This window comes from Mustelus asterias, chromosome 1, assembly GCF_964213995.1.
Source record: "Mustelus asterias chromosome 1, sMusAst1.hap1.1, whole genome shotgun sequence".
NCBI classification, from domain to species: domain Eukaryota; kingdom Metazoa; phylum Chordata; class Chondrichthyes; order Carcharhiniformes; family Triakidae; genus Mustelus; species Mustelus asterias.
The window spans coordinates 187,689,799-187,715,018 of NC_135801.1; the positions used below are offsets into that span (position 1 = coordinate 187,689,799).

Here is a 25,220-nt window from a genome sequence, read left to right on the forward strand (position 1 = left end):
TCTGCACATTTTTGGACTGTGGCAGGAAACAAGAGAATCGGAGGAAACCCACGCAGACACGGGGAGAATGTGCAAACTCCACACAGACAGTGACCCAAGGCCCGAATTGAACCTGGGTTCCTGGCGCTGAGAGGCAGCATTGTGCCACCTTGCCACCCATGGCAATTGAATTTCAAAATAAACAATTCTGTTCAGAATTCTGGGAAGGCAGTGGCACAGTGGTATTGTTGCTGGATTAGGAATGCAGCGACTGAGGGTAATGCTGTGGGGACTCGGGTTCGAATCCCACCACGGCAGATAGTGAAATTTGAATTCAATCAAGACCTGGAATTAAGGGTGGGATTTTACGGCCTCACTCGAGCGAGACTGGAAATTCCCACCGAGGTCAAAGGAGATTTCCATTGTCGGACCCGCGCTCACTCCGATTCTGTGGTGGGTGAACTGGTAGAGTTCCGGCATATAAATCTACTGATGACCATGAAACCATTGGAAATAAGTGGACGTATTAGTGAGAGGCAACATGGTTTTGTAAAGGGGAGGTCGTGTCTCACTAACTTGATCGGGTTTTTCGAGGAAGTGACAAAGATGATTGATGAGGGTAGGGCAGTGGATGTTGTCTACATGGACTTCAGTAAGGCCTTTGACAAGGTCCCTCATGGTAGACTGGTGCAGAAGGTGAAGTTGCATGGGATCAGAGGCGAGCTGGCAAGAGGGATACAGAACTGGCTCGGTCAAAGAAGTGATGTGGAGCTCCGAAAGCTTGTGTGGCTTTTGCTACCAAATAAACCTGTTGGACTTTAACCTGGTGTTGTTAAACTTCTTACTCGGTCAAAGAAGACAGAGGATAGCAGTGGAATGGTGCGTTTCTGAATGGAGGGCTGTGACAAGTGGCGTTCCTCAGGGATCGGTGCTGGGACCTTTGCTGTTTGTAATATATATAAATGATTTGGCGGAAAATGTAACTGGATTGATTAGTAAGTTTGCGGATGACACAAAGGTTGGTGGATTTGCAGATAGTGATGAGGACCATCAGAGGATACAGCAGGATACCGTGCCGCTATACAGGGTGGCACGGTAGCACAGTGATTAGCACTGCTGCTTCACAGCTCCAGGGACCTGGGTTCGAATCCCGGCTCGGGTCACTGTCTGTGTGGCGTTTGCACATTCTCCCTGTGTCTGCGTGGGTTTCCTCCGGGTGCTCCGGTTTCCTCCCACAGTCCAAAGATGTGCGGGCTAGGTTGATCAGCCATTCTAAATTGCCCCTTAGTGCCCGGGATGCATAGGTTAGAGGGATTAGTGGGTAAATATGTAGGGATATGGGGATAGGGCCTGGGTGGGATTGTGGTTGGTGCAGACTAGATGGGCCGAATGGCCTCTTTCTGCGCTGTAGGATTCTGTGATCTATGATATAGATCGGTTGGAGGCTTGGGCAGAGAGATGGCAGGTGGAGTTTAATCCGGACAAATGTGAGGTAATGCATTTTGGAAAGTCTAGTACAGATAGAAAATATACAGTAAATGGCAGAACCCTTAAGAGTATTGATAGGCAGAGGGATCTGGGAGTACAGGTACACAGGTCACTGGAAGTGGCAATGCAGGTGGAAAAGGCAGTCAAGAAGGCATGTGGCATGCTTACCTTCATTGGTCGAGGCATTGAATTAAAAAATTGGCAAGTCATGTTGCAGCTTTATAGAACCTCAGTTAGGCTGCACTTGGAATATAGTGTTCAATTCTGGTCGCAACATTACCAGAAGGATGTGGAGGCTTTGGACAGGGTACAGAAAAGATTTACCAGGATGTTGCCTGGTATGGAGGGCCTTAGCTATGAGGAGAGATTGGAGAAACTTGGTTTGTTCTCACTGGAACGAAAGAGGTTGAGGGGCGACCTCATCGAAGTCTACAAGATTATGAGAGGCATGGACAGAGTGGACAGTAAGAAGCTTTTTCCCAGGGTGCAAGAGTCAATTACTAGGGGGCACATGTTTAAGCTGCGAGGGGCAAGGTTTAAAGGAGATGCACGAGGCAGATTTTTTACACAGAGGGTGGTGGGTGCCTGGAACTCGTTGCTGGGGGACGTGGTGGAAGTGGATATGGTAGTGACTTTTAAGGGTCGTCTGGACAAATACATGAATAGGATGGGGATAGAGGGATATGGTCCCCGGGAGGGTAGGGGTTTTAGTTAAATCGGGCAACATGGTCGGTGCAGGCTTGGAGGACCGAAGGGCCAGTTACTGTGCTGTAATTTGCTTTGTTCATTGTTCCTTGTTCTTTGATATGGTCCCCAGAAAGGTAGGAAGTTTTAGTTCAGTCAGGTAGCATGGTCGGTGCAGGCTTGGAGGACTGAAGGGCCTGTTCCTGTGCTGTAATTTTCTTTGTTCTTTGTTCATTGTCGATTGTCACAAAAACCCATCTGGTTCACTAATGTCCTTTAGGGAAGGAAATCTGCCATTCGTACCCGGGCTGGCCTACAGATGCACAGCAATGTGGTTGAACCTCAAATGCCGTCAGGGATGGGCAATAAATGCTGCCCCAGCCAGCAATGCCCACATCCCATCAATATTTTTTTTAAAAATTAAATGATATTGAACTGGGAACGTTCAGCTACCACTGAGGAAGAATGTAATATAATACAAAAAACATGAGAAAACGAGTAGACTGGGCCATTAAGAGAAATGGTAAATTTAACATCGATAACTATGAAATGGTGGACATTAGCCAGAAACCACTTGCACCTTACAAAGTAAGAAACTGAATGGGGTCAAAGAGCAGAGGATATAAGTGGACAAATCATTAAAAACAGCATTGTAGGTGGAGCAATTAAAGGTGCTAGAAAAATACTGGGGGCAGGATTTTACGCTTCGCACAATCCTCACCCCTCCTGACCCCCAACCCTTCAGAAGGTTGCCTGCATCTGGTCATAGAATCATAGAACCTCTACTGTGCAGAAAGAGGCCATTCGGCCCATCGAGTCTGCACCAACAACAATCCCACCCAGACCCCATCCCCATAACCCCAGGTATTTACCCAAGCTAGTCCCCCTGAAACTAAGGGGAAATTTAGCATGGCCAATCAACCTAACCCGCACATCTTTGGAGTGTGGGAGAAAACCGGAGCACCCGGAGAAAACCCACGCAGACACGGGAAGAATGTGCAAACTCCACACAGACAGCCATTCTAGGCACATGGGTTAGCACTGCTGCCTCAAAGTGCCAGGGATCCGGTTTCAATTCATGGCTTGGCTCACCGTCTGTGCGGAATCTGCACGTTCTCTTCGTGTCTGCATGGATTTCCTCTGGGTGCTCCGGTTTCCTCCCACAGTCCAAAGGATGTGCTGGTTAGGTGCTAAATTCTCCCTTAGTGTACATGAACAGGCGCTGGAGTGTGGTGACTGGGGTGTTTTCACAGTAACTTCATTGCAATGTTAATGTAAGCCCACTTGTGACACTAATAAATAAAAATAAATAGGTTGATATCAGCTCTCTGTTGAGCAATTCGCTTAGTCCCTATCTCCTGCCCTGGAATTTTATTTCCTTCACGAACCCGTCCAATTCCTTTTTCCAATCAATCATTGTCTCTGCTTCCACCATCCTTGTCAGCAATGAGTTCCACATCATTACCACTCACTACTTAAAAGACATGTTCCTCATATTCCCTCTTGCCCAAAACTTTATATCTGTGTCTTCGTACTTTGAGCTAATGGGAATAGCTTCGCTTTGTCTACCTTTTCGAAACCTGTGATAATCTTGTACACTTCTATTAAATCTCCCTCGGAGCTGTGTCCACCTTGATATTAAAGTCCGAGTGCGGGATTTGAAACCACAGCTTACAGACGCAGAGGTGAGAGTGCTGCTGTAATAAATCGAGGGCAAGTCGATGTGGCTCAAAATATAAAAGGGTTTATCGCCAACATAAAATTATTATTTACAAACAAGGATCTGACAAAACTAACTGACTATCCTCCACTCCTCCCTGGCTCCAGCTGAAGATCCGCCCCCCCCTCCCCGACTCAGGATATACAAAGAACAAAGAAAATTACAGCACAGGAACAGGCCCTTCGGCCCTCCAAGCCTGCACCAATCATGCTGCCCATCTGAACTGAAACCCCCTACCCTTCTGGGGACCATATCCCTCTATTCCCATCCTATTCATGTATTTGTCAAGACGCCCCTTAAACGTCACTAGCGTATTTGCTTCCACTACCTCCCCCGGCAGCGAGTTCCAGGCACCCACCACCCTCTGTGTAAAAAAACTTGCCTCGTACATCTCCTTTAAACTTTGCCCCTCGCACCTTAAACCTATGCCCCCTAGTAATTGACTCTTCCACCCTGGGAAGAAGCTTCTGGCTATCCATTCTGTCCTTGCCCCTCATAATCTTGTAGACTTCTATCAGGTCACCCCCTCAACCTCCGTCTTTCCAGTGAGAACAAAACAAGTTTCTCCAACCTCTCTTCATAGCTAATACCTCCACACCAGGCAACATCCTGGTAAATCTTTTCATAAAACCATAGAAACCCTACAGAAAGAGGCCATTCGGCCCATCGAGTCTGCACCGACCACAATCCCACCCAGACCCTACCCCCATATCCCTATATACTTTACCCACTAATCCTTCTAGCCTACACATCTCAGGATACTAAGGGGCAATTTTAGCATGGCCAATCAACCTAACCTGCACATCTTTGCACTGTGGGAAGAAACCGGAGCACCCGGAGGAAACCCATGTAGACACAAGGAGAATGTGCAAACTCCACACAGACAGTGACCCAAGCCGGGAATCGAACCCAGGTCCCTGGAGCTGTGAAGCAACAGTGCTAACCACTGTGCTACCATGCCGCCCAGGCGCGGTAGTACCCTCTCCAAAGTCTCCACATCCTTCTGGCAGTATGGTGACCAGAATTGAACACTATATTCCAAGTGCGGCCTAACGAAGGTTAATAAAGGGAGATCTACTTCCATATGTGTGTGCATGTACTTGAAGTAGTCAAAACGTTTTTCTGATTATTAACTGGTTTCCAGTGTTTATGCCTTTATATTGAATCGTCTGTTTTGTTGTTTACCGCTACTGTTCATTTGAAAGTCCCTTTTATTTAAATACCCAATCTGGATATCTATGTCTTTTTTGTGTCAGCTTGGCTCAAGTTGGCAGCACTCTCACCCTCTCAAGCTCAGAGATGATCAGAGCACAAGAGGCTGATGGTGCAGTGACACAGTGGTTAGCACTGCTGCCTCACAGTGCCAGGGACCCGGATTCCGATTCCCGGCTTGGGTCACTATCCACGTGGAGTTTGCACATTCTCCCCATATCTGCATGGGTTTCCTCCGGGTGCTCCAGTTTCCTCCCACAATTCAAAGATGTGCTGCTTAAGTGGGTTGGCCATGCTAAATTGCCTCTTAGTTCCCAAAAGATATGTAGGTTAGATGGATTAGCCATGGTAAATGTGTGGGATGGGTTATGGGGATAAGGTGGAGGGGTGGACCCGGGTGAGATGCTCTTTCAGACAGTCGGTGCAGATTCGATGGGCCAAATGGCCTCTTTCTGCACTGTAAGGATTCAATGATTTAATGGAGGTGAATTGTGGGAGGAAACTGGAGCACCCGGAGGAAACCCATGCAGATATGGGGAGAATGTGCAAACTCCACGCAGACAGTGACCCAAGCCGGGAATCGGAATCCGGGTCCCTGGCGCTGTGAGGCAGCAGTGCTAATCACTGTGTCACTGCACTACCAGCCTCTTGTGCTCCAAAGAAAAATAACCCCAACTTATCCAGTCATTCATGAAGGGCTTTGATAGAGTTATTGAGCCCTGGGGTGATAGAGGTTTACAGAATGAAAACAGGCCCTCGGCCCAACTTGTCCATACAGCCCAGTTTTTGCCACTAATCTAGTTCCAATTGCCCGCATTTTGCCCATAGCCCTCTTGACCGATCTTATCCATGTAACTGTCTAAATGGTTTTTACAAGACAAAATTGTGCCTGCCTCTACTACTACCTCTGGCAGCTCGTTCCAGACACTCACCACTATGGGCAGCACAGTGGCACAGTGGTTAGCATTGTTGCCTCACAGCGCCAGGGATCCGCATTCGATTCCCGGCTTGGGTCACTGTGTGGAGTTTGCACATTCTCCGTGTGTCTGCGTGGGTTTCCTCCGGGTGCTCTGGTTTCCTCCCACAGTCTGAAAGACGTGCTGGTTAGGTGCATTGACCCAAACAGGTGCTGAAGTGTGGCGACTAGGGGAATTTCGCAGTAAGTAAAAAGTTATTTTGGGGTTAATGTAAGCCTCACTTGTGACTAATAAATAAACTTTTACTTTAACTTAACTTTAACTCTGGGTGAAATAATTGCCCCTCTGGGCCCTTTTGTATCTCTCCCCTCTCACCTTAAACCTATGTCCTCTAGTTTTAGACTCCCCTACCTTTGGGAAAAGATGTTGACTATCCAGCTGATCTATGGCCCTCATTATTTTATAGACCTCTATAAGATCACCCCTTCAGCCTTCTATGCTCCAGAGAAAAAAATCTCAGTCTATCCAGCCTCTCCTTATAACTCAAACGTTGATAGGAAGAAGCTATTTTCAACACCCACCGGGGCACAGGTTTTAAAGTAATTGGTAGAAGGATTAGAGGGGAGTTGAGGAGAAAGGTTTGTGGTGAAAGAGGAGAAAGAGTGTGGTGGGGACTGGAACTCTCTGCCTAAATGTATGACAGAGGCAGAAACTATCAAAACATTGATAAGGCCATTGAACATACCATGGAAATGCTGTCTGGGTGAAATGATAGTCTAGTTGTAATGTCATTGGTCTTATAATCCAGAGGTCCAGGCTATCATTCTGGGTTTGGATCTCACCATGGCAGCAGGAGGAAATTTGATTCAACTGCTTTGCAAAAGCTAGTCTCAGTAATAATGACCATGAAACCATTGTCGATTGTCGTAAAAACCCATCTGGTTTACTAATGTCCTTTAGGGAAGGAAAATTGCCCTCCTTACCTGGCCTGGTCTACATGTGACTCCAGAGCCACAGCAATGTGGTTGACCCTTAACTGTCCTCTGAAATAACCAATTAAGCCACTCAGTTCAAAGGCAATTAGAACTGGGCAAAAAATACCGGCTTGCCAGCGCCACTCGCGTCTCATGAAAGATTAAAAGAAATACAAGGCCACGGGTTAAGGGCTGAAAGATGGATTAGATGGTACGGTTGGCACTGCTGCCTCACAGTGCCAGGGACGCCGTGATTCCTGGCATCTGTGCAGAATCTGCACATTCTTCCCGTGTCTGGGTGGGTTTCCTCTGGGTGCTCCGGATTCCTCCCACAGTCCAAAAGACTGGTTAGGTGCATCGGCCATGCTAAATTCTCCCTCAGTGTACCCGAACAGGAGTGTGGCAACTAAGGGATTTTCACACTAACTTCATTGCAGTGTTAATGTAAGCCTACTTGTGAAATAAATAAATAAACTTTAACCTTTAGGCTGAGCAGCTTTTTTTTAGGCCAGCATTGGACAAGTATTCTTCTGTTGTGCTGCAAATGTTTAGAAGTCTCTGGAATGGAACCTTATCTCCCAAACATTCATGACTCCAAGGCAAAAATACCAGCCATTGAGTCAAGGTTAATTTTTTTTTCATTCGTGGGACATGGGCGTCACTGGCTGGGACAGCATTTATTGCCCATCCCTGGTTGCCCGAGGGCAGTTAAGAGTCAACCACATTGCTGTGGCTCTGGAGTCGCATGTAGACCAGACCGGGTGAGGACAGCTGATTTCCTTCCCGAAAGGACATTAGCGAGCCAGATGGGTTTTTCTGACAATCGACAATGGTTTCATGGTCATCAGTAGATTCGTAATTCCAGATTTTAAAAAATTGAATTCAAATTCCTCCATCTGCCGTGGCAGGATTTGAATCCGGGTCCCCAGAACATTAGCTAAGTTTCTGGATTAATCGTCCAACAATAGTACCAGTAGCCATTGCATTCCCTAATACCCCTCATTGTATTGCTGCTTGTGGAGTTGTACATTTGTGTAATACTGGCATGTCTACAGTACAATGATAATTCATCATGTGATGACAATTCAATGTGATCAGGTGCTATGTATAAATGTAAGTATTATTAATTTCTCTTGCAGGTCCTTTTGCTCAGCATTCATTCCCTACTGTGCCATTTGAGATTAAATATTTTTTTCTGAATAGTAATCTATGCCATCACATTAATGACTGCTGTGCCAGAATGTAGTATCCTTTATTTCAGTGTCATTGTGTAGAAGATTTTGTGTCCTCTTTTTTTATTAATGCCAATTTGCAGCACAGATCTTTCGCACTGAGTTTGCAAATGTCAGTTTTTCAACTTATTATATTTTCTCCCCCACATTACTTTCCTTGTTTAAAATCTCCCATTTTCTTTTCAGCGGTGTGGAATTTCAAGGGAACTCAAGAACATCATATCCCTCTTCAGATTGGAGACACTGTCAACATCCTCCAAGTGTGCGAAGGTGAGTGAGTGTGCATTTATTAAGAATGGCATGAAGAAGGCATTCAGCATGCTTGGTTTCATTGGTCAGAACATTGAATACAGGAGTTGGGACGTCCTCTTGAAGTTGCACAGGACATTAGTTATGCCACACTTGGAATACTGTGTACAGTTCTGGTCACCCTATTATAGAAAGGATATTATTAAACTAGAAAGAGTGCAGAAAAGATTTACTAGGATGCTACTGGGACTTGATGGTTTGAGTTAGAAGGAGAAGCTGGATAGACTGGGACCTTTTTCTCTGGAGTGTGCAAGGCTATGGGGTGATCTTACAGAGGTCTATATAAAATAATGAGGGGCACAGATCAGCTAGATAGTCAACATCTTTTCCCAAAGATAGGGGAGTCTAAAACTAGAGGGCATAGGTTTAAGATGAGAGGGGAGAGATGCAAAAGTGTCCAGAGGGGCAATTTTTTCACACCGAGGGTGGTGAGTGTCTGGAACAAGTTGCCAGAGGTAGTAGTAGAGGCAGGTACAATTTTGTCTTTTAAAAAGCATTTAGACAGTTACATGGGTAAGATGGGTATCGAGTGATATGGGCCAAATGCGGGCAATTGGGACTAGTTGAGTTGTACAAACTGGGTGGCACGGACAAGTTGGGCTGAAGGACGTGTTTCCATGCTGTAAACCTCTGTGACTCTAAATATCAAGACTTGGACTAGCATCCCATTTGTTGCTCGGGATTTCTCTTGTAAATTCTTCAGTGGCAGGTGACCAGGATGTTCAGCAGGGTGAAGGTGCCTCAGTGTGACCTGGGTGGTGTGAGACAATCCAATAGGGTTTAGCACCAATGAACAAGGTTAATATCTATACAGGTATTAACCCAGAGAAATAGCAGATGAAGTTTAATCCGGTCAAGTATGAGGTGCTGGGAGATCAAATGTTAAGGGTAAGTGTACAGTTAATGGCAGGACCCTGAACAGCATTGATGTACAGAGGGATCTTGGAGTTCAAGTCCTTGGCTCCCTGAAAGTGGCTGCATAATTAGATAGGGTGGTGAAGAAGGCATTTGGCATGCTTACCTTTATTGTGCAAGGCATTGAGTATGAAAATCAGGATGTCATGGTTGCAGCTTTATAAAACCTTACTTAGGCCACACTAAGAATATTGCGTTCAATTCTGGTCGCCACATTACAGGAAGGATGTGGAGGCTTTGGAGAGGATGCAGAAGAGGTTTACCAGGATACTGCCTGGATTAGAGGGTATGAACTATAAGGAGAGGCTGGACAAACTAGGATTGTTTTCTCTGGAGTAGCGGAGGCTGAAGGGAGACCTGATAGAAGTCTATAAAATTATGAGAGGCATAGATAGGGTTGACAGTCAGAATCTTTTTCCTGGAATTGAAATGTCTAATACAAGAGGAAATGGACTTAAGGTGAGAGGGGGAAAGTTCAAAGGAGATGTGAGGGGTAAGCTTTTTACGCACAAACTGGCAGGTGTCTGGAACGCGCTGCCAGGGGTAGTGATGGAGGCAGATACGATAGGGGCATTAAAGGGGCTTTTAGATAAACACATAAATATGCAATGAATAGAGGGATATGGACGAAGAGCAGGCAGAAGGAATTAGTTTAATTTGGCGTCATGTTCGGCACAACATCATAGGCTGATGGGCCTGTTCCTGTGCTGTACTGTTCTATGTTCAGGCAAGGTAACATGTCAACGTTGTCGCAAAGGTCTTGGGTTGATACGTGAGGACAAAAATGGCATCTCAGTGCCTGCTGGTGGTTTTTATGTAAAAGAAAACAAAATAAAGATATAATTAAACCATAGAACATGACAGCGCAAAAGGAGGCCATTCATTCCATCAAGTTGGTGCCAGCTCTTACAAAGAACAGTACAGGTAATCCCACCCTATCTTCTTGCTCCTTCCAGTATTTAACCAATTCCCTTTTGAAGGCTGCTCTTGATAATGTTTCCCACTTGCTATCAGGCCTCTCATTGCGGCGTCATCCAGAGGTCCCCAGCATCACAGTTGTCAGTCTTCAGACAATTCTATTCACTGCACATGATACCAAGAAATGGCTGAAGTCACTGGATGCTGCAAAGGCTTTGGGCCCTGATAACATTCCAGCAATACTACTGAAGACTTGTGCTCGAAAACTTGCCGCACTCCGAGCCAAGTTGTTCTAGTACAGCTATACAACATTGGCATCTACCCAGCAATGTGGAAAATCAGCCAAGAATGTCCTGTTGACAAAAAGCAGGACCAAATCAACCTGGACAATTAATCCCCCATCAGTCTACTCTCGATCATCCGCAAAGTAAAATGTAGCCAATCGTGTTATAAAGTGCGATGGGAGGTGATAGCTGGTGGTATTATCGCTAGACTATTAATCTTCTGGCAACCCAGGTTTGAATCCTGCCATGGCAGATGGTGGAATTTGAATTTAATAAAAAATATCTGGAATTAAGAATCTGCTGATCACCATGAAACCATTGCCGATTGTCGGAAAAACCCATCTGTTCCTTTAGGGAAAGAAATTTGCCGTCCTTACCTGGTCTAGCCTACATGTGACACCAGACCCACAGCAATGTAGTTGACGCTGAACTGCCCTCAGGGACAACTGGGGATGGGCAATAAATGCTGGCCCAGCCAGCAATGCCCATGTCCCACAAATGAATAAAAGCGGCACTTACACAGCAGCTCACAGTTTGGGTTCTGCCAGAGCTACTCAGCTCCTGATTTCATTACAGTTTTTATCCAAATATGGACGAAAGACCTGGCTTGGAATTTTCAAGTGGTTCACGCTGGTGGGATTCTCCGGTCCCGCTGCAGTGAATGGAGATTTGGCTGAGCGCCAAGTTCTCTTGTCCTCGTTTGCAGCGGAATTTTCCGGCATTGAACTCCAGCGGTGAGTGATATCAAAGCCGTATGTAACTGAATGTTGCATCAAGAAGCCACAGCAAAACTGAAGGCAATGAGAATTGAAGGAACCTACCACTGGCTGGAGTTATTTCTGGCACAAAGGAAGATGGTTGTGGTGGTAGGACATCACTGCTGGAGTTCTTCAGGCTGGTGTCATTGCCCAGTCATCTTCAGCTGCTTCATCAATGGCCTTCCTTCCATCATAAAAGCAGAAGTGGGATAAACAAAGAACAAAGAACAATACAGCACAGGAACAGGCCCTTCGGCCCTCCAAGCCCGCGCCGCTCCCTGGTCCCAACTAGACCATTCTTTTGTATCCCTCCATTCCCACTCCGTTCATGTGGCTATCTAGATAAGTCTTAAACGTTCCCAGTGTGTCCGCCTCCACCACCTTGCCTGGCAGCGCATTCCAGGCCCCCACCACCCTCTGTGTAAAATATGTCCGTCTGATATCTGTGTTAAACCTCCCCCCCCCCCCCCTCACCTTGAACCTATGACCCCTCGTGAATGTCACCACCGACCTGGGAAAAAGCTTCCCACCGTTCACCCTATCTATGCCTTTCATAATTTTATTCTTCTCTATTAGGTCACCCCTCATGTTTGCTGATTCTTACACAATGTTCAGTACCATTCACAACTCCTCAGATACTGAAGTTGTCCATGTTCAAATGCAGCAAGACCTGGACAACATTCAGTTTTGAGCTGATAAGTGGTGAGTAACATTCATAGAAACTCTACAATGCAGAAGGAGGCCATTCGGTCCATCGAGTCTGCACCGACAACAATCCCACCCAGGCCCTATCCCTATAACCTCACATATTTACCCTGCTAATCCCGCTAACCTACACATCCCAGGACACTGAGGTGCAATTTAGCATAGCCAATCAACCTAACCCGCACATCTTTCAGACTGTGGGAGGAAACCGGAGCACCCGGAGGAAACCCACACAGACACGGGGATAACATGCAAACTCCACACAAACAGTAACCCAAGCTGGGGATTGAACCCAGGTCCCTGGAGCTGTGAGGCAACAGTTCTAACCACTGTGCTACCATGCCACCCACACATGTGCTAGGACACTTACCTGGAGGAACTTAGTTCCAAAAACACTGTATGTTCGGGGTGTGTGGTGTCCTTGATTACACTGGCTGTTTTTCTGAGGCAGCAGGAAGTGTAGACGGAGTCAATGGATGGGGAGGCTGGTTTGAGTGATGGACTGGACTTCATTCACAACTCTTTGGAGTTTCTTGTAGTCTTGGACAGAACAGGAGCCATACCAAGCTGTGATACATGATGTAGAAGCTGTGATACAACCAGAAAGGATGTTTTCTTGACCCAATGTCTTCCTCAGTCTTTGCCATATTACCATGTTTTGTGTTTGGTATCTCCAAATCCAAGTCATTAACGTATTTCAAAAGCAGCCAGTATGGAACCTTGGGTAACTCCATTGCATAGGATCATCGAATCATGCAATGCAGAAGAGGCCCTTTGGCCCATTGAGCCTGCACCGACACGTGAGAAACACCTAATCCCATTTCCCAGTACCTGTCCTGTCCTTTCAGGAGCACAAAAGGTATTCACCACAGATCTCTGCTTTCCATTTCTTAGATTATTTTATATCTGTGCTGCTGCTTTCCCTCATGGGCTTCAAGTATTCAAAAGGATGCCCTTTTGAAAGTCCATATGGACAGCCTAACATTCATAGAATAACAGAATCCTACAGTGCAGAAAGAGGCCATTCAGCCCATCGAGTCTGCACGGACAATAATCCCACCCAGGTCCTATCTCCCGTAACCCCACATATTTATCCTGCTAATCCCTCTAACCTACACACGCCGGAACACTAAGGTGCAATTTAGCATGGTCAGTCAACCTAACCCGCACATCTTTGGACTGTGGGGGGAAACCGGAGCACCCGGAGGAAACCCACGCAGACACGGGGAGAACATGCAAAGTCCACACAGACAGTGACCCAAGCCGGGAATCGAACCCAGATCCCTGGAGCTATGAGGCAGCAATGCTAACCATTGTGCCACCATGCCACTCTTGACTAACATTGACTACATTGCCCTTACTCACCCTCTCCATTACCTCATCTAAAACATCAATCAACTTAGTCAAACACAATTTCTTGTTAAATCCGTACTGGTTCTCCTTTAATGGTCCACACTTGTCCACGTGTAGCGGGGTGTTGTACAATGCATTTAAAGGATAGCAGCATGCCATCACTTTAAGGGAAATGTGTCATGTAATCTAGCCTCAGTTTCACGTTGGCATGGAGCAGAGCACAGGCGCGCTGCCCTGCTGCTGATGTCCTCAAGCTCTCTGCCCCACTCCCCCCCGCCCCCAGAGCTAATAAATGAACCCACAATGTGTGTACCGACAACAATCCCATCCAGATACTACCCCCGTAACCCACATATTTACCCTGCTAAACCCTCTGACACTAAGGGGAAATTTAACATGGCCAATCAATCTAATCCGCACACCTTTGGACTGCAGGAGGAAACCTGAGCACCCGGAGGAAACCAACGCAGACACGGGGAGAATGCGCAAACTCCACACAGACAGTGGCCCGAGGCCGGAATTGAACCCAGGTCCCTGGCACTATGAAGCAGCAGTGCTAACCACTGTGCTACCGTGCGCCCTTATGATCGATCGGTGCCTTTATATCAATATAACACTTGCAACAGGGAAGCCAGGCTACCTGTCCGACTTAAGCCCATATTCCGCATGGCATTACGGCACAAGTGGCGTTGCGGCAGTCAACAAGTTCAAATCCCACCACAGCAGCTGAGGAATTTAAATTCAGTCAGCTGATCAAATAAGTGAAACAATTGGATTGTCTGATGATAAATTAATTGAATTCAAATTATGTCAAGTAACATAAAACCAATATGCTGCCATACCCAAATCTTGCCTGTGCAGAGAGCGGTCCATTTTGGTCCCTAACTTCCCACTGCAAATCTGACAACATTTTACTTTTAGAAGACCATTGGATTCTTTTTTCTGGTAGCTGTCAATCTATTCTTGTCCTGTCTCTTTGTCTCTCTTATTTCCTTTCTCACTTCTGCTCCGTACTTCCCATATTCATTCTGATTCTCTACCCAAGCTACCAAGCCTGTCATATTCCCTCTTTCTGCTTCGTCTATTTATCTTCAGGGTGGCACGGCAGCACAGAGGTTGACACTGGTGCCTCACAGCGCCAGGGACGTAGGTTCAATTCCGGCCTCGGGTCACTGTCTGTGTGGAGTCTGCACGTTCTCCCTGTGACTGCGTGGGTTTCCTCCGGGTGCTCCGGCTTCCTCCCACACTCCAAAGATGTGTGGGTTAGGTGGATTGGCCATGCTAGACTGCCCCTTAGTGTCAGGGGGACTAACTAGGGTAAATGCATGGGGTCATAGGAATAGGGCCTGGGTGGGATTGTGGTCGGTGCAGACTCGATGGGCCGAATGGCCTCCTTCTGCACTGTGGGATTCGATGATTCTAACTTCTTTGTCACCAAAGGAGCTCAACTCCAGCCACTCACGGGAATGTACTGTGATTGTATTGGATCTATCTAATCTTTAAAACGCAATCAATACTTTGTTCTATTTCTGCTTGGTCTCCAAATTAGCTGGACCTGATCCCACCCCAGTTTGCTGAGCTCTGCCTTCTTCGCAGTTAAATACTTTCATTCTGAAGTCTCGTCCTTCAATACAGCTCATTTAAACCTGAGGTATTGTGATCACTACTCTTGAGATGTTTACACAATGTGGCTTTCTCCACTTTCATTCCCCGGGGAAGATCAGGCAGTGCCCCTTTTCTCATTGGAAAAGAAGCGCGCTGATCAAGACAGTAGTCCTGACTGTGGGCGGGATTCTCCAGCCTCGTCCATTGCAGGACCCATTGCGAAAAAGAGTGGAAAATTTGGAGTTCCAGCCAAAACAGGGATGTACTGCTGAAGCTTTATAAGACTCTGGTGAGACCACATTGAGAATATTGTGAGCAATTATGGGCCCCGTATCTCAGGATAGATGGAGAGGGTCCAGAGGAGGTTCACAAGAATGATCCCGGGAATGAAAGACTTGATGTGTGTGGGGCACCTGAGGTCTCTGGGTCTGAACTCGATGGGGTTCAGAAGGATAAGGGGAGAATCTCATTGAAACTTACAGAAGAATGAAAGGCCTGGATAGAGTGACCATGAAGGAGATGTTTTCATTTGTAGGCGAGACTAGGATCGGAGGGAACAGCCTCAGAGTAAAGGGACGACTCTTTAGAATTGAGACGAGGAGGAATTTCTTCAGCCAGAAGGTGGTGAATCTGTGGAATTCCTTGCCACAGAAGGCTGTGGAGGCCAGGTCATTGAATGTATTTAAGACAGAGATAGATAGGTTCTTGATTGGGAAGGGGATCAAAGGTTACGGGGAAAAGGCGGGAGAATGGGGTTGAGAAACATATCAGCCATGAATGAACGGTGAAGCAAACTCGATGGGCCGAATGGCCTAATGCTGTTCCTAAGTTTCATGGTCTTATGGTCTAAAACTCCATTAACTCTCAGCCGCAAACGAGGATGGAAGATTTTAGCCTATAGGTCATAAATTCCTCCCCTTCTCTGTTGTTAACACAATCATTGGCCTATTCAGTACTGGGGCAAGCAAACTCTCCCATTATCATGACTCTATAACTCTTGCGCATCTCAGTAGTTTCCTGAAAATCGGTTTCTCTATCTTTCCCAAGCGTTGTGGCATGGAAAATACATTAATCGTTCTTAATCCCGGCCAGATAGATCATAGTTGGCATTATGAGATGTGGCTCCAAGGTGAACAAGGATGGGGACTAAACATTGAGGGTTATTCAGTGTTTAGGAAGGACAGACAAAAAGGAAAAGGTGCTGGCTTTGCATTGTTGATTAAAGAAGATATTGATAGGATATTGAGGAAAGATATTAACATAGATGATGTGGAATCTGTATGAGTCGAGTTAAGAAATACCAAGGAGCAAAAAACATTTCTGGGTGTGGTTTACAGACCACCAAACTGTAGTGGTAATGTTGGAAATAGCATTAGACCGGAAATCAAGATGCATGTGTTGAAGGAACATCAATGATTATGGGTGACTTTAATCTGCATATGGATTGGGACAGTCAAATTGGTCACAGTACAATAGAGGAGGAATTTCTGGAGTATATACGGGATGGTTTTCTGGAGCAATACATTGAGGAACAAACAAGGGAGCAGGCCATCTTGGACTGGGTGTTGTGCAATGAGAAAGAATTAGTTGGCAATCTAGTTGTGAGAGAACCCTTGGGGATGAGTGACCATAATATGATAGAATTCTTTATCAAGGTGGATAGTGAGGTAGTTGATTCTGAGACCAGGATCCTGCATCTCAATAAAAGTAACCACGATGGTATGAGGCATTAATTGTCTATGATGGACTGGGAAACATTACTGAAAGGAAGGACAGTAGACTGGCAATGGCAGGCATTTAGGGTGAGCTCCAGAAGTTGTTTATTCCTGTTTGGCACAAGAGGGGTAAGAGAATTGCGTCCAAACCATGACTTACAAGGGAAATTAGTAATAGTATTAGATTCAAAGAAGAAGCATACAAATTAGCAAGAAAAAGCAATAGGCCTGAGGATTGGGAGCAATTTAAAATTCAGCAAAAGAGAACCAAGGGATTGATTAAGAAGGGAAAAATAGAGTATGAAAGGAAGTTGGCGTGGAACATAAAAACTGACTGTAAAAGTTTCTACAGGTATGTAAAGAGAAAACGATTGACAAAAACGAATGTAGGCCCCTTATAGTCAGAAACGGGAGAATTCGTAACGGGGAATAAAGAAATGGCTGAGGTACTAAAGTTGTACTTTGCTTGTGCCTTCGCAAAGGAAGATATGAATAATATATCAGAACTTCTAAGAGAAACAAGTTTTAGTGAGGAGCTGAAGGAAACCAGCATTCGTAGAGAAACTGTTTTGGGAAAATTGATGGGATTGAAGGTGGATAAATCTCCAAGTCCTGATAATCTTCATCCCAGAGTACTTAAGGAAATATTTGGAAATAATAAATCCATTGGTGGCAATTTTCCAAAATTCTCTGGACTCTGGACTGGTTCCGATAGATTGAAGGGCAGCTAATGTAAGCCCTCTATTCAAAAAGGGCGGCACGGTAGCACAGTGGTTAGCACTGCTGCTTCACAGCTCCAGGGTCCCGGGTTCGATTCACGGCTCGGGTCACAGTCTGTGTGGAGTTTGCACATTCTCCTCGTGTCTGTGTGGGTTTCCTCCGGGTGCTCCGGTTTCCTCCCACAGTCCAAAGATGTGCAGGTTAGGTTGATTGGCCAGGTTAAAAATTGCCCCTTAGAGTCCTGGGATGCGTAGGTTAGAGGGATTAGTGGGTAAAATATGTGGGGGTAGGGCCTGGGTGGGATTGTGGTCGGTGCAGACTCGATGGGCCGAATGGCCTCCTTCTGCACTGTAGGGTTTCTATGATTTCTATGATTTCTTCTATGAAAAAGGGAAGTAGAAAGAAAACAGGGAACTATAGACCAGTGAGCCTAATGTCAGTACTGGGGAAGTTGCTGGAGTTCATTATCAAGGATTTCTTTCATTTGATTTGATTTATTATTGTCGTGTGTATTAGTATACAGTGAAAAATATTGTTTCTTGCGTGCTATACAGACAAAGCATACCATTCATAGAGAAGGAAAAGAGAGAGTGCAGAATGTAATGTTACAGCCATAGCTGGGATGTAGAGAAAGATCAACTTAATACGAGGTAGGTCCATTCAAAACTCTGACAGCAGCAGGGAAAAACTGTTCTTGAGTCGATTGTTACGTGACCTCAGACTTTGTATCTTTTTTCCCAAAGGAAGAAGGTGGAAGAGACCATGTCTGGGATGCATGGGGTCCTTGATTATTCTGGTTGTTTTTCTGAGGCAGCAGGAAGTACAGACCAAATCAATGGAAAGGAGGCCGGTTTGCGTAATGAACTGGGCTTTGTTCACGACCTTTTGTAGTTTCTTGCAGTCTTGGGCAGAGCAGCAGCCATACCAAGCTGTGATACAACCAGAAAGAATGTTTTCTATAGTGCACCTGTAAAAGTTGATGAGAGCCATAGTGGACATGCCAAATTTCATAGCTCAGCATTTGGGAGGCATTGGAAAACAAAAAAGGCAAAGTGGAAGACAAAGTCAACATGGATTTACAAGAGGAATCATGCTTGAAGAATCTATTGGAATTATTTGATGTGGTTTATTTAGACTTTCAGAAGGCTTTCGACAAGGTCTCACATAACAGACTATTATGCAAAGTTTAAAGCACGTGAGATTGTGGGTAGTGTCTTGAGATGGATAGAAAGCTGGTTAGCAGATAGGAAGCAAAGAATTAGCATTAATGGGTAATTTTCTGATTGGCAGGCAGTGACTAGTGGGGTTCCGCAGGGATCTCTGCTGAGACCCCAACAGTTCACATTATATATTAATGATTTGGAAGAGTGAACTGAATGTATTCTCTCCAAATTTGCGGATGATACAAAGTTGGGTGGAAGGGTGAGCTGTGAGGAGGATGCAGAGATGCTTCAACATGATTTGGACAGGCTGAGTGAGTGGACATCTGCATGGCAGATGCAGTATAATGTGGATAAATGTGAGGTTATCTACTTTGGTAGCAAACATCAGAAGACAGATTATTATTTGAATGGGTGTAAATTGAGAGATGTGGATGCTCAGTGAGACCTTGTGCACCAGTCGCTGAAAGTAAGTGCACAGATACAGCCAGCAGTAACGAAGGCAAATAGTATGTTGGCCTTCATAGCAAGAGGATTTGAGTATAAGAATAGAGATGTTTTACTACAATTGTATAGGGCGTTAGTGGGGCCACATATGGAGTATTTTATGCAGTATTGGTGTCATTATCTGAGGAAGGACGTCCTTGCTATAGAGAGAGCACAGTAAAAGTTTACCAGGCTGATTCCTGGGATGGCAGGTCTGTTGCATGCCAGCATAAACAAGGACATTTTGCATCTCGGTCATACTCTCTTCCACCTTCTTCCGTCGGGAAAAAGATACAAAAGTCTGAGATCACATACCAACCATCTCAAAAACAACTTCTTCCCTGCTGCCATCAGACTTTTGAATGGACCTACCTCATATTAAGTTGATCTTTCTCTATACCTTGGCTATGACTATAACATTACATTCTACACCGTCTCCTTTCCTTCTCTATGAACGGTATGCTTTGTCTGTATAGTGAGCAAGAAACAATACTTCTCACTGTATTCCAATATATGTGACAATAATAACTTCAATCAAAATTTGAGGAGAGACTACATTGGTTATGATTGTATTCATTGGAGTTTAGAAGAGAGAGAGGGGATCTCCTAGAAATTTATAACATTCTAACAGGGTTAGACAGGGTGGATTCAGAAAGAATATTCCTGATGGTGGGGGAGTCCAGAACTAGGTGTCATAGTTTGAGGATATGGGGTAAACCTTTTAGGATTGAGGTGGGGAGAAATTCTTTCACCCAGAGGGTGGTGAATGTGTGGAATTCACTACCACAGAAAGTAGCTGAGGCCAAAACGTTCTTGTAATCTTCTTGTGATTACAAGAAGAAATTAGACATAGCTCTAGGGGCTAAAGGAATCAAAGGATATGGAGGGAAGGAGGGATCAGGATATTGAATTCGATGATCAGCCATGATCAAAATGAATGGTGGCTCAAAGGGCTGAATGGCCTACTCCTGCTTCTATTTTTTTTTGTTTCTGTGTTTCTATGTTTTAACCTTTCTTGTCATCCTGAGGGAGGAGATGATTTAAAGGAAGATTTAATCGATACGTTTTGCTGCAGTAGACAGGGAGAAACTAGTTCCACCTGTATGAGAGAGTTGGTAACTGGAAGACACAAGGTTGAAACAATTGGCAAAAAGCCAGGGGGAAAGGAGGAGAATTTATTTTCTCAGCGAGCTGTTATGATCTGGAGGTCTTTGTCTCAAAAGGTGATGGAAACAGATTCAATGGTAACTTACAAAAAAGGAATTGATCAGGGACTTTTACAAAAGAAACGCGGAGCTATAGAGAAAATGTTGAGGAGTAGAACTGCTTGCTAGCTCTTCCCAAGAGCCAGTACGGATAAAGGTCAAATAGGCTCCTTCTGTGCTCGATGAATTGATGATTCTTTGGCAGCATGGTCAAGGTAAAGGCATTTTCGAGTGAGGTGAGAGAACAGGAATGAATTAAATAGTTGTTTGAATCTATTAAATATCAACAATTGCCTTTGAGCCAGGAGCAGCTGTTTGAGGAGAGCAGCCATCTTAGATTTGGTTTGATAAAACAAGCTACAATTGCCTACCTTAAGGGACACCTTGGAAAGGTGTCAGTAATATAATTGACGGCAACCTCCGCTTGGATAAGAAGCAGACAACACAATCTCCTACATTGCAGAATGGTGGAATTGAGACAGCAGTGAATGGAGCTGAATCGGAATAAACTATTAGGCTAACAAAGTTTGAAGGTAGCACAGAACTTGAATGCTGCTAAAATAAAAAGAGACATTTGTTGTCAAAGTTTTTTGTCTTGCAGTCAACAGGAAAATTCACAAGAATGCCAATGTCAGGGCCCTTTGACATGTCCCACGACATTGGTATTCTTGTGATTGTCCTGATGAGTGCAAGACTAAAATCATTGACAGAAAGTGTCTCTTTTTATCAGCAATATTAAAGTTTGAAGGAATAATGGTTTCTTTTCAAGGATTTTAAAGTTAATTGATACGAATGGGTGGGGTATACAGGTTATGCCTTTTCATTGGGACAACCTTATTAATGGGATCATATCAATTAGAAAGGCGAAAGGGGTTGGCATTGGAATTTAAAGTTTTTTTAAGTGTCACAAGTAGGCTTACATTAATGAAGTTACTGTGAAAAACCTCTCAAGTCTAGTCAGCTGACAGCACTGGTGGCTATAGTGAAGGGAGCTTTTGATAGAGGTTGGAGATGGCTCCCCAATATTTAAGCCTCTAAATGTAGGCTTGACCTGCCATTTGAAACCTCATAAATCAACGCCTGGAGGGTCGCAATATTTTAATTCAAGTTGCTTCATATCCAATTACTTTGAAGGTTCATCAAAGTGACTGCCAACGCAAAAGTTATTTAAAAATAACCTCTATTCCATTCTTCCCATGAGCCAAGACCCTTAAGTCAAAGCAGGGACACGTGACAGAGCAGTGACGTACGCCGGCTAAATAAACTTTACCCTTCTGACTGATGGAAAACTCTATATAGCTGATTGCGAGCAGACACTGAGATTCACGGTGTAAAGGTTAATTAACGAGGCTACCCAATGTCCACCAGTCACTGCGCTTTTCAGGGAAAGCAGAGCTTGGCAATTTAAACCATGTAATTTTAAAATGAAATGAATTGGATGGAATTGAGTGCGTGGTTAAGTGGATGCTTCCACTAAATAATAAAGGTGGAAAGCTCAATATGAAGTCAGCGTGACCTTCTGTAAAAATATGTTGCAGGCTCTGACAGGGTCAGGCAATATCCAATTCGCGGACGTCAAAGGCATTAAGAGATAATCTGAAACCAAACATGCGCTAATAGCAGTAATATAGATTCTGTAGTCCTCTTCCCACTCCTTGGTATATTTAAATTGATCTGGGATGCAAAATATCACACGATGAGGACAGGAGACTTTCACTAAAGAATTAATGTATCCCGCTGCTGGTCACCATCTGCTTCTTACTCCCGAGATAGAAGATTAAAATACAAAATGATCTGTGTTTTACATATCATTTTCCCACCTTCAGAATATCTCACACAGCCAATGAATTGTTTTTAAAATATGATCACTGCCAATTGTTAGATAAGCAAGCTATCAGTTTTCTATGATTTGACTTGATTTGATTTATTATTGTCACATGTGTTTCTTGTGTGCTATGCAGACAAAGCAAACCGTTCATAGAGAAGGAGAGGGTGCAGAATGTAGTGTTACAGTCATAGCTAGGGTGTAGAGAAAGATCAGCTTTACATGAGGTAGGCCCACTCAAAAATCTGATGGTAGAAGGGAAAAAGCTGTTCCTGAGTCGTGACCTCAGCCTTTTGTATCTTTCTCCCGACGGAAGAAGGTGGAAGAGAGAATGTCTGGGGTCAGTGGGGTCCTTGATTATGCTGGCTGCTTTTCTGAGACAGCAGCAAGTGTGGACGGAATGAATGGATGGGAGGCTGGTTTGCGTGATGGATTGGGCTTCATTTATTGCACTTTGTAGTTTCTTGTGGTCTTGGACGAAGCACGATCCTTACCAAGCTGTGATATATCTGGAAAGGATGCTTTCTGTGGTGCAGCTGTAAAAATTGGTGATGGTTGTAGCGGACATGCCAAATTTCCTGAGCTTCCTATGAAAGTGGAGTGGCTGGTGAACTTTCTTAACTCTAGCACTGGCATGGCTGGTGTGGTAGGTGAGGGATATATCTTGATGATAAACCAGACAGACCAGTGCTCCTCTTTGACTTGTGACATGGGATCTTTTATGTGCATCGGACAGGTGGATTGAGCTTCTGGTTATTGCCTCCTTTGAAAGAGACCGTCACAGAATTACAGGATTATTATGGTGCAGAAGGAGGCCATTCAGCCCGTCCTGTCAGCACTTGCTCTCCAAATGAACATTATGACTTAGTGTCATTCTCCCGCCTTTTCTCCGTACCCTTGCGCATTGTTGGTTTGATTCCGGGCCTAGAGTCACTGTCTGTGCGGAGTCTGCATGTTCTCCCCACATCTGCATGGGTTTCCTCCGGGTGCTCCGGTTTCCTCCCACAGTTCGAAAGACGTGCTGGTTAGGTGCATTGGCCATGCTAAATTCTCCCTCAGTGTACCCGAACAGGTGCCGGAGTGTGATGACTAGGGGATTTTCACAGTAACTTCATTGCAGTGTTAATGTAAACCGACTTGTGACACTAATTAAACGAAACTAAACTAACCATCAAATGCCTCGCTTGAACCTGCCTCTACTATACCTCTAGGCAGTGCATTCTAAACCCAAACCACTCGCTGTGTGAATTTTTTTTTAACTCACATTGCATTTTCTTCTTTTGCAAATCACTTTAAAACTGTGCCTTCTCAGTCTTGATCCTTATATGACCGGGAATAGTTTCTCCCTACCCATAAACATAAGAACATAAGAACTAGGAGCAGGAGTAGGCCATCTGGCCCCTCGAGCCTGCTCCGCCATTCAGTAAGATCATGGCTGATCTTTTCATGGACTCAGCTCCACTTACCCGCCCGCTCACCATAACCCTTAATTCCTTTACTGTTCAAAAATTTATCTATCCTGGCCTTAAAAACATTCAATGAGGTAGCCTCAACAGCTTCACTAAGCAGTGAATTCCACAGATTCACAACCCTTTGTGTGAAGAAGTTCCTCCTCAACTCAGTCCTATATCTGCTCCCCCTTATTTTGAGGCTATGCCCCCCAGTTCTAGTTTCACCTGCCAATGGAAACAACTCCCCTGCTTCTATCTTATCTATTCCCTTCATAATCTTATATGTTTCTATAAGATCTCCCTTCATTCTTCTGAATTCCAATGAGTATAGCCCCAGTCTACCCAGTCTCTCCTCATTAAAAGAAAAATACTGCGGATGCTGGGATCTGAAACAACAACAGAAAATGCTGGAAAATCTCAACAGTTTTAACAGCATCTGTGGAGAGAGAATAGAGTCGACTTTTCTTAGATTTTCCAGCATTTTCTGTTTTTGTTGTCCAGAATCATCATGATTTTGAACATCTCAATCAAATCTCCTCTTAGCCTTCTTCTCTTCAAGGGGAACAGTCCCAATCTCTCCAATCTATCCTCATTACTGAAGTTTCTCATCCCTGGAACCATTCTTGTAAACCTCTTCTGCCCTCTCTCCAATACATTCACTTCCTTCCTGTAGTTCGGCACCCAGAACTCTCCACAATATTCCAGCTCAGTGTCTCCTGCATAAATGTGCTGATTAAAAGCCCCATCGCTATTTTATGGACATGTAGGAACAGGAGTAGGACATTTAGCCCCTCAAGCCTGTTCTTCTGTTCAATGAGATCATAGCTGATTTACAAGCTAACTAGAAAGTTTCAAGGACAGCACAGTGGCACAGTGGTTAGCACTGCTGCTTCATAGTGCCAGGGACCTGGGTTCAATTCCGGCCTTGGGTCACTGTCTGTGTGGAGTTTGCACACAGACGGCACGGTAGCACAGTGGTTAGCACTGCTGCTTCACAGCTCCAGGGTCCCGGGTTCGATTCCCGGCTCGGGTCACTGTCTGTGTGGAGTTTGCACATTCTCCTCATGTCTGCGTGGGTTTCCTCCGGGTGCTCCGGTTTCCTCCCACAGTCCAAAGATGTGCGGGTTAGGTTGATTGGCCAGGTTAAAAATTATCCCTTAGAGTCCTGGGATGTGTAGGTTAGAGGGATTAGCGGGTAAATATGTGGGGGTAGGGCCTGGGTGGGATCGTGGTCGGTGCAGACTCGATGGGCCGAATGGCCTCCTTCTGCACTGTAGGGTTTCTATGGTTTTTCTATGGTTTCTTATATTCTCCCAGTGTCTGCGTGGGTTTTCTCCGGGTGCTCTGGTTTCCTCCCACTCTCCAAAGATGTGCCGGTTAGGTGGATTGGCCATGTTAAATTGCCCCTTAGTGTCCCAAGATGTGTAGGTTAGGGGGATTAACAGGGTAAATGCGTGGGTACAGGGACAGGAGCTGTGTGGGATTGTTGTTGGTGCAGGCTCGATGGGCTGAATGGCCTCCTTCTGCACTGTCGGATTCTATGATTCAGTTTCCAGTCTTGGCTGATTAATCCTGTGAATTCTCAGGTCATTGCGCTGGGTCCCC

The 25,220-nt window shown here is 45.1% G+C and overlaps 1 protein-coding gene across 1 annotated transcript in view; it reads left to right on the plus strand.

The window, feature by feature from the left end:
• Positions 1 to 25,220, plus strand: part of LOC144500809 (dedicator of cytokinesis protein 2-like) — a 1,379,043-nt gene that overhangs the window by 78,911 nt on the left and 1,274,912 nt on the right. Inside the window, exon 2 of the mRNA XM_078224279.1 lies at positions 8,393 to 8,476. Coding sequence (XP_078080405.1) covers positions 8,393 to 8,476 — 84 coding nt within the window. The remainder of the gene's footprint in view (positions 1 to 8,392; positions 8,477 to 25,220) is intronic.